This window comes from Telmatherina bonti (genome assembly GCF_933228915.1).
Source record: "Telmatherina bonti genome assembly, chromosome: 9".
Classification (NCBI taxonomy): domain Eukaryota; kingdom Metazoa; phylum Chordata; class Actinopteri; order Atheriniformes; family Telmatherinidae; genus Telmatherina; species Telmatherina bonti.
The window spans coordinates 39800509-39818515 of NC_136627.1; the positions used below are offsets into that span (position 1 = coordinate 39800509).

The 18007-nt window shown below is 44.5% G+C and overlaps 1 protein-coding gene across 1 annotated transcript in view; it reads right to left on the minus strand.

Moving 5' to 3' along the window:
• Positions 1-5284: 5284 nt before the first annotated feature.
• The window catches only part of abcg1 (ATP-binding cassette, sub-family G (WHITE), member 1), a gene marked incomplete at both ends in the record, with an annotated part of 203676 nt that continues 190953 nt past the window's right edge, over positions 5285-18007 (minus strand). Inside the window, 8 exons of the mRNA XM_079246101.1 lie at positions 5285-5513; positions 10603-10721; positions 10797-10955; positions 12341-12441; positions 12542-12710; positions 15866-15964; positions 16062-16198; positions 16270-16384. Of these exons, the coding sequence (XP_079102227.1) occupies positions 5285-5513; positions 10603-10721; positions 10797-10955; positions 12341-12441; positions 12542-12710; positions 15866-15964; positions 16062-16198; positions 16270-16384 (1128 nt within the window). The remainder of the gene's footprint in view (positions 5514-10602; positions 10722-10796; positions 10956-12340; positions 12442-12541; positions 12711-15865; positions 15965-16061; positions 16199-16269; positions 16385-18007) is intronic.

Genomic DNA, 18007 nt, shown 5'->3' on the forward strand with positions numbered 1-18007 from the left:
ATGTGTGGACAAGAGATACCCGCTACGTGTGGATAAGACATATCCGCTACGTGTGGACAAGAGATACCCGCTACGTGTGGACAAGGGATTCCCACTACGTGTGGACAAGAGATACTTGCTATGTGTGGACAAGGGATTCCCCCTACGTTCTGACAAGAGATACCCGCTGCATGTGGACAAGAGATACCCGCTACGTGTGGACAAGAGATACCCGCTATGTGGGCACAAAAGTTTCCCGCTACGTGTGGACAAGAGATTCCCGCTACGTGTGGACAAAAGATTCCAGCTACGTGGGGACAATAGATACAGCATGCAAGATACTTTCTACGTGTGGACAAGAGATACCCGGTACGTGTGGATAAGAGATATCCGCTACGTGTGGACAAGAGATACCCGCTACGTGTGGACATGAGATTCCCGCTACGTGTGGACAAGAGATACTTGCTATGTGTGGACAAGGGATACCCGCTACGTGTGGATAAGACATATCCGCTACGTGTGGACAAGAGATACCCGCTACGTGTGGACAAGGGATTCCACTACGTGTGGACAAGAGATACCCTCTACGTGGGGACAAGAGATACCCGCTGCATGTGGACAAGAGATACCCGCTACGTGTGGATAAGACATATCCGCTACGTGTGGACAAGAGATACCTGCTACGTGTGGACAAGGGATTCCCACTACGTGTGGACAAGAGATACTTGCTATGTGTGGACAAGGGATTCCCGCTACGTGTGGACAAGAGATACCCTCTACGTGGGGACAAGAGATACCCGCTGCATGTCGACAAGAGATACCCGCTACGTGTGGACAAGAGATACCCGCTACATGTGGATAACAGATATCCACAACATGTGGACAAGAGATACCCGCTATGTGGGGACAAAAGTTTCCCGCTACGTGTGGACAAGAGATTCCCGCTACGTGTGGACAAAAGGTTCCAGCTACGTGGGGACAATAGATACAGCATGCAAGATACTTTCTACGTGTGGACAAGAGATACTTTCTACGTGTGGACAAGAGATACTTGCTACATGGGGAGCAGAGATTCCCGCTACGTGTGGACAAGAGATACTTGCTATGTGTGGAGAAGGGATTCCCGCTACGTGTGGACAAGAGATACCCTCTACGTGTAGACAAGAGATTCCCGCTACGTGTGGACAAGAGATACCCGCTACGTTTGGACAAGGGATTCCCACTACGTGTTGAAAAGAGATTCCCACTACCTGTGGACAAGAGATACTTGCTATGTGTGGACAAGGGATTCCCGCTACGTGTGGACAAGAGATACCCTCTACGTGGGGACAAGAGATACCCGCTACATGTGGATAAGAGATACCCGCTACGTGTGGACAAGAGATACCCGCTACGTGTGGATAAGACAGATCCGCAACGTGTGGACAAGAGATACCCGCTATGTGGGGAAAAGAGATTCCCGCTACGTGTGGACAAGAGATACCCGGTACGTGTGGACATGAGATTCCCGCTACGTGCTGGAATCTCTTGTCCCCACGTAGCAAGTATCTCTTGTGCACACGTAGCGGGTATCTCATGTCCACACGTAGCGGGAATCTCTTGTCCACACGTACCAAGTATCTCGCATGCAGTATCTCTTGTCCCAACATAGCGGGAATCTTTTGTCAACATGTAGCGGGTATCTCATGTCCACACGTAGCGGGTATCTCTTGTCCCCATGTAGCGGGAATGTTTTGTCCACACGTAGCTGGAATCTCTTGTCCACACATAGTGGATATCTCTTGTCCACACGTAGCGGGTATCGCTTGTCCACATGTAGTGGGTATATCTTGTCCACACGTAGCGGGTATCTCTTGTCCCCACATTTGTCCATTTGTCCCCATTTAGCAAGTATCTCTTGTCCCCACGTAGCAAGTATCTTCCATGCTGTATCTCTTGTCCCCACGTAGCGGGAATCTTTTGTCCACACGTAGCGGGTTTCTCTTGTCCACACGTAGAGGGAATCTCTTGTCCCCACGTAGCGGGAATCTTTTGTCCACACGTAGCGGGAATCTCTTGTCCCCACGTAGCAAGTATCTCTTGTGCACACGTACCGGGTATCTCATGTTCACACGTAGCGGGAATCTCTTGTCCACACGTACCAAGTATCTCGCATGCAGTATCTCTTGTCCCAACGTAGTGGGAATCTTTTGTCCACACGTAGCGGGAATCTCTTGTCCACACGTAGCGGGTATCTCATGTCCACACGTAGCGGGAATCTCTTGTCCACACGTACCAAGTATCTCGCATGCAGTATCTCTTGTCCCAACATAGCGGGAATCTTTTGTCAACATGTAGCGGGTATCTCATGTCCACACGTAGCGGGTATCTCTTGTCCCCACGTAGTGGGAATGTTTTGTCCACACGTAGCTGGAATCTCTTGTCCACACATAGTGGATATCTCTTGTCCACACGTAGCGGGTATCGCTTGTCCACATGTAGTGGGTATCTCTTGTCCACACGTAGCGGGTATCTCTTGTCCCCACATTTGTCCATTTGTCCCCATGAACATGAGATACCCGGTACGTGTGCACAAGAGATACTTGCTACGTGGGGACAAGAGATTCCCGCTACGTGTGGACAAAAAATTCCCGCTACGTGGCGAGAAGACATACCGCAGGCCAGATACTTGCTACAAGGGGAAAAGAGATACCTGCTACGTGGGGACAAGAGATTCCCGCTACGTGTGGACAAAAGATTCACGCTACCTGTGGACAAATGATTCCCGCTATGTGTGGACAAGAGATACTTGCTATGTGTGGAAAAGAGATTCCCGCTACATGTGGACAAGATATACCCGCTACGTTTGGACAAGAGATTCCCGCTATGTGTGGACAAGAGATACTGCACGCGAGATATTTGCAACATGTGGTCAAAAAATCCTGCTCTGTGTGGAATAGAGATTCCTGCTACATGTGGACAAGAGATTCCCGCTACGTGTGGACAAAAGATTCCTGCTACGTGGATACAAGAGATACAGCATGCGAGATACTTACCACGTGGGGACAAGAGATACTTGTTACGTGGGGACAAAAGATTCCCACTACGTGTGGACAAAAGATTCCCGCTACGTGGGGACAAGAGATACTGCGTGCGAGATACTTGCTACATGGGGACAAGAGATACTTGCTACGTGGGGATAAATGGACAAACGTGGGGACAAGAGATTCCCACTATGTGTGGACAAGAGATACTTGCTACGTGGGGACAAGAGATTCCCGCTACGTGTGGACAAGAGATACCCGCTACGTGTGGACAAGGGATTCCCGCTATGTGTCGACAAGAGATACCCGCTATGAGTAGACATGAGATACCCGCCATGTGTGGACAAGAGATACTTGCTATGTGTGGACAAGGGATTCCTGCTATGTGGGGACATGAGATACCCGCTACGTGTGGACAAGAGATACTTGCTACGTGGGGACAAAAGATTCCGGCTACGTGTGGACAAGGTATTCCCGCTACGTGTTGACAAGAGATTCCCACTACGTGTGGACAAGAGATACCCGTTACGTGTTAACAAGAGATACCCGCTACGTGAGGACAAGAGATACTTGCTACGTGGGGACAAGAGATTCCGGCTACATGTGGACAAATGATTCTCGTTACGTGTGGACAAAAGATTCCCGCTACGTGTGGACAAGAGATACAGCATGCGAGATACTTGCTACGTGGGGACAAGAGATACTTGCTACGTGGGGACAAGAGATTCCCGCTACGTGTGGACAAAAGATTCTCACTACGTGTGGACAAGAGATACTTACTACGTGGGGACAAATGGACAAACGTGGGGACAAGAGATTCCCACTATGTGTGGACAAGAGATATCGCCTACGTGTGGACAAGAGATATCGGCTACGTGTGGACAAGAGATTCACGCTACGTGTAGACATGAGATACTCGCCATGTGTGGACAAGAGATACTTGCTATGTGTGGACAAGGGATTCCCGCTTGGTGTGGACAAGAGATACCCTCTACGTGTGGACAAGCGATACCCGCTACATGTGGACAAGAGATACCCGCTACGTGTGGACAAGAGATTCCCACTACGTGTGGACAAAAGATTCCCGCTACGTGGGGACAAGAGATACCGCATGCGAGATATTTGCTACGTGGGGACAAGAGATACTTGCCACGTGGGGAGAACAGATTCCCGCTACGTGTGGACAAGAGTTACCCGCTACGTGTGGACAAGAGATTCCCGCTACGTGTGGACAAGAGATACCCGCTACGTGTGGACAAGGGATTCCCGCTATGTGTTGACAAGAGATTCCCACTACGTGTGGACAAGGGATTCCCGCTACGTGTGGACAAGGCCTCAGACAATCAGGATCTAGCTCAGATTTACTGCATGTGGACTTGAACATCTCGAGGGCGAAAAATAGCGAGACAAGATGCAAGACAAAGAATTTTATTTAAAGACATTTTGAGATTCTGTCCCGGTCCACCCATCTTGCTCTAAACCTTTGTCCCGGTCCACCCATCATCCACTAAACCTCGGTCCCAGCCCATCCGTCCTCCTCTAAATCTCTGTCCCAGTCCACCCATGCTCCTATTAACCTCAGACCCGGTCCACCATCCTCCTCTGAACCTTTGTCCTGGTCCACCCGTCCTCCGTTAAACCTCGGTCCCGGGCCACCCCTCCTCCTCTAAACCTCAGTCCCGGTCCACCCGTCCTCTGAAACTCGGTCCCAGTCCAGCCGTCCTCCTTTAAATCTCGCTCCCGGTCCACCCATCCTCTCTTAAACCTCGGTCCCGGTCCACCCTTTCTCTTAACCTCGGTCCCGGTCCACCCGTCCTCTAAACCTCGGTCCCGGATCACCCGTCCTCTAAACCTCGGTCCCGGATCACCCGTCCTCTAAACCTCGGTCCCGGTCCACCCATAAATTCATCAATAATGCACATAGTAATGAAAAGTTAGCTTGTTCTTCCAGAAACCTCTGGATCATTTCCAGGACACTGGTTCAGTTTTTCTATAGACCCTTGGGTTCTGGCACAGTGGAACCCTCAGGAACCAGGAGACCAGCTCCTGTCCCTGCAGGACCTGAAGGTGATAAAGCCAGATTGATGCCTACAGGTCTTATGCGATCACTCACTTGTCTGTTCATGTGTTTTTAATCAGCAAGCCAAAATCCAGTCTTTGTGCCCCTGCAGAGGGACAACGGGGCTACATGCTAATTTCGGCCTACTGCTTTTTGGCCTAAATGCAGCTTGCTCAGATCCGCTTCTCGTCCTCCTGGCCCTGGTTTTGGTCCAGGTCCTGGTTTACCTCTCAGAGCTGATCTTGTAGCGGAGGACAAAGTAAGCAATTAGCCTGAGAGACAGGAAGAAGACGGCGAGGATGATGAAGTCTAGGTAAAGTTTAGCGCCCAGCATGTCCAGCTCCTTCAGGATGGCCTCCGACTTCTGGAAGTGACACGTCTCGTCTTTGTCACAGTGAAGGTCCTCACGGTCCAGACCATAGATGGACAAGATGACACCCTCAAACCCGTACCTGAAAGACAGAAGACGGTTCAGCTGAGATGGCAACGGCCTCTGCTGGCCTGCCCAGAAACCACCACCTGGAGGAAGACCAGAATACCGAAGCAAATGCTTCATCTGTTAAGAATTCCTCCACTTTTCCACCTCAGACCCAACACTTTCCAGAAAAACTGTTTCAGAGCTATTCTTGCTGCAGACATGTTTTCAGATGTCCAACAGCATGGGGTCCTGGTTGTTTCAGATCTAGACTGAAGACCAGAACCAGTCTAGTTTCTGGCGGGAGAGGGGGGCTGTGAGCGTCATGGTGGATGATTGACATCAAGTGAACTATGACCTGCCCGTAGCTAAGACCTAACTGAGCTAACACAGAGCTAACAGGAGCTAACCAGCTAACAGAGGTAAGTGGTCTAAAATAAAGTCATGCTGTTAACAGCTTAAAAACCGCGGTTGTTCTACGTTCCTCCTGATTGCAGCTAGACCTCGGGTACCTATCAATGAAAACGACACGCCCCTAAATATGCCAGATTTGGAAACTGTTGTTAATTTCTGCCATAAACATGTTTATTTCTGCTGTAAACATGTTAATTTCTGCCATAAACATGTTTATTTCTGCTGTGAAGTTGGTCTTTTTAACATGGAAGTCTATGGGGATTGGGTTTGTAGTGGAGCCCCAAGTGGAAGACTGATCTGAACCCAGTCCAGGTTTACAGACATCATATAAAACATATTTTTGATCCCTATATTATTCGCAACACAACTTTTTCTGGACTTGGTTTTGGGTCTAAAATGGGCCTGAAATGGGCCTTAGACGGGCCTGGAACAGGGCCTGAATTGGGCCTCAAACAGAGCCTGAATTGGGCTTGGAACAAGCCTGAAACAAGCCGAGAACGAGCCTGAAATGGGGCCTGAATCAGGCCTAATACAAGCCTAAAACTGGCCTAGAACGGGCCTCAATTAAACCTGAAACGGGCCTGGAACGACCTGAAACAAGCCTGGCATGGGCCTGGAATGGGCCTGAAACAAGTCTGTAACGTGCCTTGAATGGGCCTAGAACAAAGTTCAAATGGGCCAGAAATTAGGCTGATGAGATGAAATATGAAATATATAATCATTCTGTCTGCAAAGAAATAAAAGATATCAGGTTATCAGATGTGTGGTCCACTTTCATCAGCAATGACATGTTTAGCCGCATGTCATCTTTCAACCACTGGTTGTCTAGGTGGTGTCCCGATAACAACGTGGGTTTTATAGATAATTGGAGCGCTTTTTGGGGAATGCCTGGTCTTATTAGGAGAGATGGCATCCATCCCACGTTGGATGGAGCCGCTCTCTTATCTAGCAATATGGACTCTTTTATTAGTCAGCTAAATTGACTCTGCTCGATGGCACAGTGGTTAGCACTGTGGCCTCACAGCAAGAAGGTCAGTGGTTCTATCCTTGGCTGGGGAGGGGTTCGGTCAGTGGCCTTTCTGTGTGGAGTTTGCATGTCCTCCCCGTGTATGCGTGGGTTCTCTCTGGGTACTCCGGCTTCCTCCCACCGTCCAAAGACATGCATGATAGGTTCATTGGTTACTCTACATTGCCCATAGGAGTGAGTCTGAGTGGTTGTTTGTCTCTGTGTGGCCCTGCAATGGACTGGCAAGCTGTCCAGGGTGTACCCTGCCTGTCGCCCATAGCCAGCTGGGATAGGCTCCAGCTTCCCCGCGACCCTGAATTGACAACTCAGGGTTGGGACCAGGAGGCAGAATTGTAGTCCTACACACTTTTCTGCAGCTTCCCACCTGCCGCCGCCCACCCAAAACCCCATTCCGACCTTATACAACTTCCCAGCAGTAAGAATTAAACAACACAAAAACACTTCTGGGGTTAATCGTGAGAACCTCATAAAAATAAAAACAATAGATCTAATAAAATCTGAAAATAAGACAATAAAGTGTGGCCTACTGAATATCAGATCCCTCCCAAATAAGTCTTTATTAGTCAATGACTTGATAGGTGATCACCACATTGATTTATTCTGTCTTACGGAAACCTGGTTACAGCAAGAGGATTATGTTAGTATTAATGAAGCTACGCCAGCTAACTATTTAAACTTTCACATTCCTAGAACTACAGGCAGAGGAGGAGGTGTTGCAGCTATTTTTCAGTCAGAATTATTAATTAATCCTAAGCACAAACTAACTATAAATCCTTTGAATTCCTGACATTAAATTTATCTCATCCAAAATGGAATCCAGAGAAACCGCTCCTTTTAGCATTAGTGTATCGCCCACCTGGACCTTACTCCGAGTTTCTGACCGAATTCTCTGATCTCTTGTCTGAGTTAGTGCTGACTACTGATAAGGTCATTGTACTAGGTGATTTTAATATTCATGTTGACCATGAAAATGATAGTTTAAACATTTCCTTTAGCTCTATTCTAAACTCAATTGGGTTTTCACAAAATGTCCATGGAGCCACTCACTCTCATGGTCATACTCTTGATGTGGTTCTAACATCTGGTATTGAGACTGATAAGCTCAAAGTTTTTCCTCAAAACCCTGTCTTGTCTGATCACTTCTTATTAACCTTTGAATTCACTTTATTTGATTACTCACTGACCAAAAATAAATTCTACTATAGTAGATGTTTATCAGACAATAATATTACAAAATGTAAACAATCAATTGAATCAATTTTTTCCCCTCTACCATGTGTTAGCATGACTGAGAGTCCCCCTTTAAGCCTTACTCCTGCTCAGATTGATCAGCATGCTGATACTATAACAGCTTCAATGCGTACAACCTTGGATAATGTTGCTCCCCTAAAGAAGAAGAAATTAGGTAAGATTATGAAGGCTCCCTGGTTTAATTCCCAGCTTCGAGCTCTAAAACAGGCATCAAGGCGTTTGGAAAACAGATGGCGTTCATCAGGACTAGAGGAGTCTCACTTAACCTGGAAAGAAAGTTTAATTGTATACAAAAAAGCCTTACGTACGGCAAGAACAGCTTATTATTCATCATTGATAGAGGAAAACAAGAACAATCCTCGGTTTCTTTTCAGCACTGTAGCTAGGCTTACTAGGAGCCGGAGCGCTGTGGAGCCATGTATTCCTTTCTCACTTAGCTGTGATGATTTCATGTATTTTTTCAGGAATAAATTTGACACTATTAGAGATCAAATTCACAATACTCTTCCTTCTACCTATAATGTTGAGCCTGTTGTGGTCTCCGAAGCATCCTTAGAACCAGGATCTGACTTGTGTCTAAATAGTTTCTGTCCTGTCCAACCCTCTGAATTAACTAAAATAATAGCTTCATCTAAACCATCCACCTGTATCTTAGACCCTCTCCCAACGAGCCTCTTTAAGGACATTTTCCCTTTAATTAATACATCACTACTAAATCTTATCAATATGTCTTTAGTGACAGGATATGTACCACAATCATTTAAAACTGCTGTAATCAAGCCTTTACTTAAAAAGCAATCTCTGGATCCAGAGGTGATAGCAAATTATAGACCTATATCTAATCTCCCGTTTATGTCCAAAATTCTGGAGAAAATAGTTTCAGCTCAGCACATGCCCACCTGAGCAGAAATAATTTATGCGAGGAGTTTCAGTCAGGATTTAGAGCTCATCATAGCACTGAGACAGCATTGGTGAAAGTTACTAATGACCTTCTTATGGCCTCAGACAAAGGACTTGTGTCCGTACTTATCTTGCTTGATCTTAGTGCTGCATTTGATACAGTCGATCATAACATTCTGTTACAAAGACTAGAACAGGTGATTGGAATTACAGGTACAGCGTTAAGCTGGTTTAAATCATATTTATCTGATAGACTTCAGTTTGTTCATGTAAATGACAAGTCCTCCTCCCAAACTACAGTAAGTCATGGAGTTCCTCAAGGTTCTGTACTTGGACCAGTACTCTTCACGCTATATATGCTCCCTTTAGGCAAAATTATTAGACAGCATGGAATAAACTTTCATTGTTATGCAGATGATACTCAGATATACTTATCCTTTAAACCAGATGAAACAAATCAGCCCAATAGGCTACAAAATTGTCTCATAGACATAAAGACTTGGATGTCTAGAAATTTTCTCCTCTTAAACTCAGATAAGACTGAAGTAATTCTCGTTGGATCTGAAAAACTCAGAGCTAAATTTTCCAGTTTTGTAATGAACCTGGATGGCATTACTTTAGCTTCCAGTGCTACAGTGAGAAACCTTGGAGTAATATTTGACCCTGACCTGTCCTTTGGCCCACATATTAAGCAGGTTACTAAAACAGCCTTCTTTCATTTACGTAATATAGCCAAAATTAGGGACATTCTGTCTCGGAGTGATGCAGAAAAACTGGTTCACACTTTTGTTACTTCGAGACTAGATTACTGTAACTCTCTATTACTGGGCTGTCCTAAATATGCCCTGAAAAGCCTTCAGCTGATCCAGAATTCTGCAGCCAGAGTCCTGACCAGAACCAGCATGAGAGATCATATTTCTCCAGTTTTAGCCTCTCTTCATTGGCTGCCTGTTGAATCTAGAATAGAATTTAAAATCCTTCTCCTTACATATAAAGCCCTCCACAGCCAGGCACCACTATATATCAAAGACCTCATGGTTCCTAAGCTGAGCTTCTTTCTCTCTCTCTTTCTCTCTCTCTCTTATCCACCCCCCCCCCCCCCCCCCCCCAATAACAGTGTTGCATCATTAACATGTATGTCTCCTGTCTCGGTCTCCCTGGCCGGGAGTAGCAGTTCCTGTTGTCTGTTGTCTTTCTGTCCTCTTCCCCCCACACAGCAGAGGTAGATGGCTGCCTGTCCTGAGCCGGGTTCTGCCGGAGGTTTCCTTCCTGTTAAAAGGGAGTTTTTTCCTTCCCACTGTCGCCAGTGTGCTTGCTCAGGATGGGAGATTGAGTTGGACTCAACTCAATCTGTTGGTTTCCTTATATGGGCTGTTATGAATTGGCTTTCATTATATTTTCTTGTCTGTCTGTGAAGCATCTTGAGATGGCATTGCCATGATTTGACACTAAATAAATAAAGTTGAATTGAATTGAAAGTTGAATTGAATTTAAGACTGACAGCAAGTGTGGATCTGTCAAACAGCACCCCCACCTGACGTAGGAGATGTAGGACATCCACTGCAGGTACCAGGGGATGGTGTCGAAGCTGACAAAGAACCCGGAGAACAGGAGAACCGGGATGGCCGTGACTGGACCCACAAACGTGGCCACCTGCAGGAAACAAGCACACCTGAGTGACTTGTGTAGACACTTGAGAGTCAACGGATGTGTAGAAGGAACACCAACCTGCAGAGATGTGGAGGCAGCGCCGATCAGCAGACCCAGACTCTGAGCCACCAGAGACGTCATGATCCCCAGAGACAAGAAGAGGAAGAACCGGCCAGCGTCCGGAGGCTGAGCCGTCATCCAGTACACAATGCTGCAGTACACCAGTGGAAACACCACCTGCGCCACATGGGACAGGCATCAGCTCCACCCAGAACCAGGCAGGTGAGACTGCACCAAACATGAAGGTTTCAGAAAACCCCAAACATTTGAAAAATAAAATAAAAACCTAAAGTTTCTGAAAGAGGAAACTTTTTAGGATACTCGAAGAAAGCGGCAAACTCAAAGTGGAAAACTTTCTCTTAAGCAGCATCTGGAAGAAATTAGCTGATCATCAGATTCCCATTTTCTCTTGGATCAGCTGGAACAACTTATTTGCTTCACTTAATGCAACCATTACAAATGGAATGATAAAAACAACCAGTTTACCAGATAAATACAAGCAGCTGACCAGTTAAAAACAAGTAGTTGACCAGTTAAATAAAACCAACTGACCAGTTGACCGGTTAAACACATGCAGTTGACCACTTAAAAACAACCATCTGACCAGTTAAAAACAAGTAGTTGACCAGTTAAACACAAGCAGTTGACCAGTTAAAAACATGCAGTTGAGCAGTTGAATACAATTAGCTGACCAGGTAAAACCAAGTCGCTGACCAGTTAAATAAAACCAATTGACCAGTTAAAAACAACCATCTGACCAGTAAAAACAAGCAGTTGACCAGTTAAACACAAGCAGTTGACCAGTTAAAAACAGCCAGCTGACCAGTTAAAAACAATCCACTGACCAGTTCAAAAGAACTAGCTGACCAGGTAAAAACAACCAGTTAAATACAACCAGCTGACCAGTTAAAAACAATATGTTGACCAGTTGAAAACAACCAGCTGACCAGTTAAATACAATTAGCTGACCAGTTAAAACCAAGTAGCTGATCAGTTAAATAAAACCAACTGACCAGTTGAAAAACAACCAGTTGACCAGTTAAACACAATCCCCTGACCAGTTGAAAACAACCAGCTGACCAGTTAAACACAACCAGTTGACCAGTTAAACACAATCCCCTGACCAGTTGAAAACAACCAGCTGACCAGTTAAACACAACCAGTTGACTAGTTAAACACAAACAGTTGACCAGTTAAAAACAAACAGCTGACCAGTTAAATACAACCAGACAGTTAAAAACAAGTAGTTGACCAGTTAAATTTAACCAGCTGACCAGTTAAAAACAATACGCTGACCAGTTAAAAAAAAGCAGCTGACCAGTTGAAAACAACCAGCTGACCAGTTAAATACATGCAGTTGACAAGATAAACACAACCAGTTGACCTGTTAAAAACAAGTAGTTAACCAGTTAAACACAACCAGTTGACCAGTTGAAAACAACAAGTTGACCAGTTCAACACAGCCAGTTGACAAGTTAAACACAACCACTTGACCGGTTAAACACAACCAGATGACCAGTTAAAAACAAGCAGCTGACCAGCTAAAACAAGCAGCTGATTACCTGGAACGGGACATCGGCCATGGTCTTAGCCAGGTAGTACGCCTTCAGGCTGTACCAGTAGTTCAGGTGTTCCCTCAGAAAAACTCCCATCTCCAGAGGAACTGGGAACACAAACACACCAAACTGGACCCACATTCTGCAACCAATCTACAAGCTACGCACTTCTCTAAAACTGGGTCACATGACCAGCGCCGGACTCACAGGTGAGGACTGTGGGCATCAGAGCCGCGAACATGAGGAACAACATGGAGAAGAAGAGGAATCCAGAGTTACTTAGAACCTTCTTGGCCTCGTTCCCGATGCCCAGATACAGCAGACCAATCAAAATGCCGATACCGATGTGGGAAGAGATCCTCAAGTGAGTCAGCACCTGCTCAATCAATTATATGACCTCATGATATCAATCACATGTAAACTTCCTGTAAATGACATGTTTTAGTTATTATTGCATGTAATGTAGTTCTATTTAATTTCTACAAAATTGTCTCATAGACATAAAGACTTGGATGTCTAGAAATTTTCTCCTCTTAAACTCAGATAAGACTGAAGTAATTCTCTTTGGATCTGAAAAACTCAGAGCTAAATTTTCCAGTTTTGTAATGAACCTGGATGGCATTACTTTAGCTTCCAGTGCTACAGTGAGAAACCTTGGAGTAATATTTGACCCTGACCTGTCCTTTGGTCCACATATTAAGCAGGTTACTAAAACAGCCTTCTTTCATTTACGTAATATAGCCAAAATTAGGGACATTCTGTCTCGGAGTGATGCAGAAAAACTGGTTCACGCTTTTGTTACTTCGAGACTAGATTACTGTAACTCTCTATTACTGGGCTGTCCTAAATATGCCCTGAAAAGCCTTCAGCTGATCCAGAATTCTGCAGCCAGAGTCCTGACCAGAACCAGCATGAGAGATCATATTTCTCCAGTTTTAGCCTCTCTTCATTGGCTGCCTGTTGAATCCAGAATAGAATTTAAAATCCTTCTCCTTACATATAAAGCTCTCCACAACCAGGCACCACTATATATCAAAGACCTCATAGTTCCTTATATACCAAGTAGAGTACTTCGTTCGCAGACTGCAGGCTTACTTGTGGTTCCTAGAGTCTCAAAGAGCCGAGCAGGAGGCAGAGCCTTTGGTTATCAGGCCCCTCTCTTATGGAATAAGCTCCCAGTTAGTGTTAGGGAAGCAGACACCCTCCCCACCTTTAAGACTAGGCTGAAGACTTATCTTTTTGATAAGTCCTATAGCTAGGGATGGTTAGCATCCCTTAGTTATGCTGCTATAGGTTTAGACTGCTGAGGGACATTTCCTGATACACTGAGCTTCTTTCTTTTTCTCTTTATCTCTCTCTTTTATCTCCCCCCCCCCAATAACAGTGTTTCATCATTAACATGTATGTCTCCTGTCTCAGCAGGTCTCCCTGGCCGGGAGTAGCAGTTCCTGTTGTCTGTTGTCTTTCTGTCCTCTTCCCCCCACACAGCAGCATTTTTTTCTGTCTGTAAAGCGTCTTGAGATGGCATTGCTGTGATTTGACGCTATATAAATAAAGTTGAATTTAATTGAATATTACATAACATTAATGCATTATATCACATTTAATTTATTTTTCTGAACTTTCAGGACCATGTGAACCTGTATGTGGACTGAGATCTTCATGCCAATCCATCTGATTCTAATCCTAGTTTAGAAAGTCCACTTTTTTAATTGGAGATGCGAACAACCAGACATGTTCCCAATTTTCCGGAGTTCCTAATTTTCCCTGAGTTCCCAATTTTACTGAGCTCCCGATTTTACTGAGTTCCCGATTGTACAATTACCAATTTTACTGAGTTACCATGTTTACCCAGCTCCCACCGTTGGTTCGGGAAGCAGACTCCCTCCACACCTTTAAGATGGAGCTGAAAACCTTCCTTTTCCATGATTCTTATAGTTAGGATATGAGCATCTCCTGAGTTGGAGTCTGCATGTACGGGACCCAACTGTCCAGGTTCTGCTCTTTGCTCTTATAGTTATGGGTAGTCTAGCCATCCATTACTTATGTAGCAATGGGGATGTTACCTGATGCACTGAGAAGTACCTCGCTCTATTTCTCTAATATATTAATGTATGGCTGCCCTCCCTGAGCCAGGTTCTGCTGGAAGTTTTCTTCCTGTTAAAAAGAAGTTTTTTCCTTCTCACTGTCACCTCGTGCAGCTCAGGATGGGGGATTGGATCAAAGTAATGATTCAATGAGTTCTCGATGTCATCCAGTTCCTGATTTTAGAGTTCCCAATTTTATCGAGTTACCGGTCATACTGTGTTCCCAATTTTACTGTAATCCCGATTTTACCGAGTTCCTGATGTTACCAAGTTATCAATCTTACCGAGTTCCCGTTTGTACTGAGTTCCTGATCATACCAAATTCTCAATTTTAACACGTTCCAGATTTTACTGAGTTACCAATCATGTCAAGTTCCTGATCATACCGAGTTTCAGATCGTCCTGGATATCCGATCTTACCTTGTTCCCAATTGTACTGAGTTTCTGACTTTACCAAATTCCCAATTTCACTGAGATGCCAATTTTACAGAGTTCCCGATTGTATTGAGTTCACTTTTGTACCAAGTTAATGATCATTCCGAGTTCCTGATCAACCTGAGTTCCGATCGTACAGAGTTCCGATCATACAGAGTTCTCAATTTTACTCAGTTCTTGGTTTTACAGAGATAAGTTCCCAAATTTACCTAGTCGCCGAACGTACAGAGTTCCAGGTTTTACAGAGTTCCCCATTTTACCGAGTTCCAGATCATAACGAGTTACCAATTTTACCCAGTTCTCTATCGTACCAAGTTCCCGATCATACCAAATTCCTAATTGTACCATGTTCCGGATTTTGTAGAGTTCTCCATCGTACCAAGTTCCAGATTTTACTGGGTTCCCGATCGTCAAGAGTCCAAATACATTCTGAGTCCTTGATGGTATGGAGTTCCCTCCAGTATTAAGACCTGGTTACGAGTCGAGTCCCAGATCAAACAGTCCCCCATAATACCAGGTCTAGCAGACAATGCCTCCTTAGTTTAGAACTGGATCTGACATAACATTCTGTAAACCAAGGGTGTCCAGCTCTGGTTTTCAAAGGTGTTCTTTGTTTTCCTGCTCTAACACACCTGACTCAAATTAATGAGTCATTGGACAGAACTTCATAGGCTGTTGGATTCCTTTGATTAGCATCATGTGTGCTATATCACATCAAATTGCAAACCGGCAGGACAGTAGTCCTCGAGGACTGTGGATACCCCTGCTGTAAACTGTGATGGAGCTCCTGACTGGATCAGCTCAAACTTTTCCTGGATTTATTATATTTTCAGATTTGAGAGAAACTGTATTCAATGCCATCTGAAGCAGTTTTATGATTGCTTAGAAAAGTCTATCTGTTACAAAGTTCTGAAGCTTAAATAAAATCTAGTATGTGTTATTTGCTGGACTTCCAGGTGAACTCAGGACATTTCCTGGCAGATGCATAAAGCTCAGCTGAGTTTCTCACAGAGTCTCGTAGGATGCTGAGGAATGTTCTCCTGAACAGGATGCAGAATTGAGTCATGCAGCTCGCTGAGAAACTGTGGCAACCTTCAGATGAAGAATCCTGAAGAGAACAAAGATGGAAGGAACGTTTTGGGAATAAGGAACTTTTTCTTTTGTTTCATTTTTGTTTTTTACTAGGGGGTGTGTTTGTTTTCTACCTCCTGCCACAGCAGCGGGTGGAGGTTAGAATCTCCATTCAGCACTGTCTGATGCTCCTTCTCACACTTTCTGTCGTGAATGGCCTTTACCAGTCTCACCATCTGGTCCCCGTACTCCCCAGAGGCCACCTCCATGACTGCAGACAGAAAGATGCTGATGTGTGTGTTTGTCTTTGTGTGTATGTGTGCATGTGTGTGTGGCTCTTACCAAAGTCTGCTGGGTTGTGGTAGGTGGGGCAGTTGAGTCCGAGGTCCTGGAGGTACGGAACTAGACTGGACACATTCCCTCGGTAGATGCATTGACCCTGACTCAGCACATACAGCTGGAACACAAGCACACAGTTCAGAACTTCCTGTGGTCCACTTCACATTGTTTCAGAACTGGTTCTAGAGATGGGCAGAAACCGAGCTCAGAACTCAGGAGGAAACTTTCTTCACCATTTCTTGATTTAAATCAGCAGAAATGTCTAAAAAGCTTGGTAGTAATATTTTGCATCATAAAATATTAACCAAATCATCGAACTCAACAGAACCACCAAACCGAATCATCAAACTGAACCGAACCACTGAACCAAATCATCAAACTGAACTGAACCACCAAACTGAATCATCAAACTGAATCGAACGACTGAACCGAACTACCAAACCAAAGCATCAAACTGAACCGAACCACCAAACCGAATCATAAAACTGAACCGAACCACCAAACCCGATCATTAAATTGAACCGAACCACCGAACCGAATCATCAAACTGAATAGAACCAAATCATAAAACTAAATCGAACAACTGAACCAAACCACCGAACTGAACCAAATCATCATACTAAATCGAATCTCTGAACAAAACCACTGAACTAAACCCAATCATAAAATTAAATCGAAGGACTGAACCAGACCACAGAACTGAACCAAACTACCAAACCAAGGCATCAAACTGAACCGAACTACCAAACCAAAGCATCAAACTGAACTGAACCACCAAACCAAATCATCAAACTGAACCGAACCACCAAACCGAATCATCAAACTGAACCAAACCATTAAACCGAATCATCAAACTGAATTTAACCGAATCATCAAACTAAATCAAATGACTGAACCAAACCCCAGAACTAAATCATCAAACTAAATCAAACCACTGAACTGAACTACCAAACCAAATCATCAAACTGAACCGAACCACCAAACTGAATCATCAAACTTAACCGAACCACCAAACCGAATCCTTAAACTGAACCAAACCACCAAACCAAATCCTTAAACTGAACCAAACCACCAAACCAAATCACCAAACTGAAAAGAACCAAATCATCAAACTAAATCAAACGACTGAACCAAACCACAGAATTGAACCAAATCATCAAACTTAATCAAACCACTGAACTGAACCAAACCGAAGCATCAAACTGAACCGAACCACCAAACCAAAGCATCAAACTGAACCGAACCACCGAAACGAATCATCAAACTGAACTGAACCACCAAACCGAATTATCAAACTGAATCGAACAACCAAATTGAACCACCAAATGGAACCATCGAACCAAATCATGAAACAGAATCGAACCACTGAACCACTAAATTAAATGAATCACTAAACTAAACTGAACAACCACACCAAAACAAGATCACCAAACAGAACCACTGCTGATGTTCAGAAAACTTGGAGGAAAACCCAGGAAATCGGCAGGAAAACCTCAGAAGTATGTAACTCGAGGAAACAACAACGCAACATACAATATGATAGAATGACATATGAAAGAAGGTGATATGATACACTGTGATACGCTATGGTTCAATATAATACAATATTTTATTGTCTCTGTAGGGAAACTTTACTTCCCTACAGGGACTCTATGTTGTGCCTTTATGATACAACACAGTATCAGTCTACAAAACACAAAGTACAATGTTCTAACAGTGAACTAGCTTCTGTTAATACAAA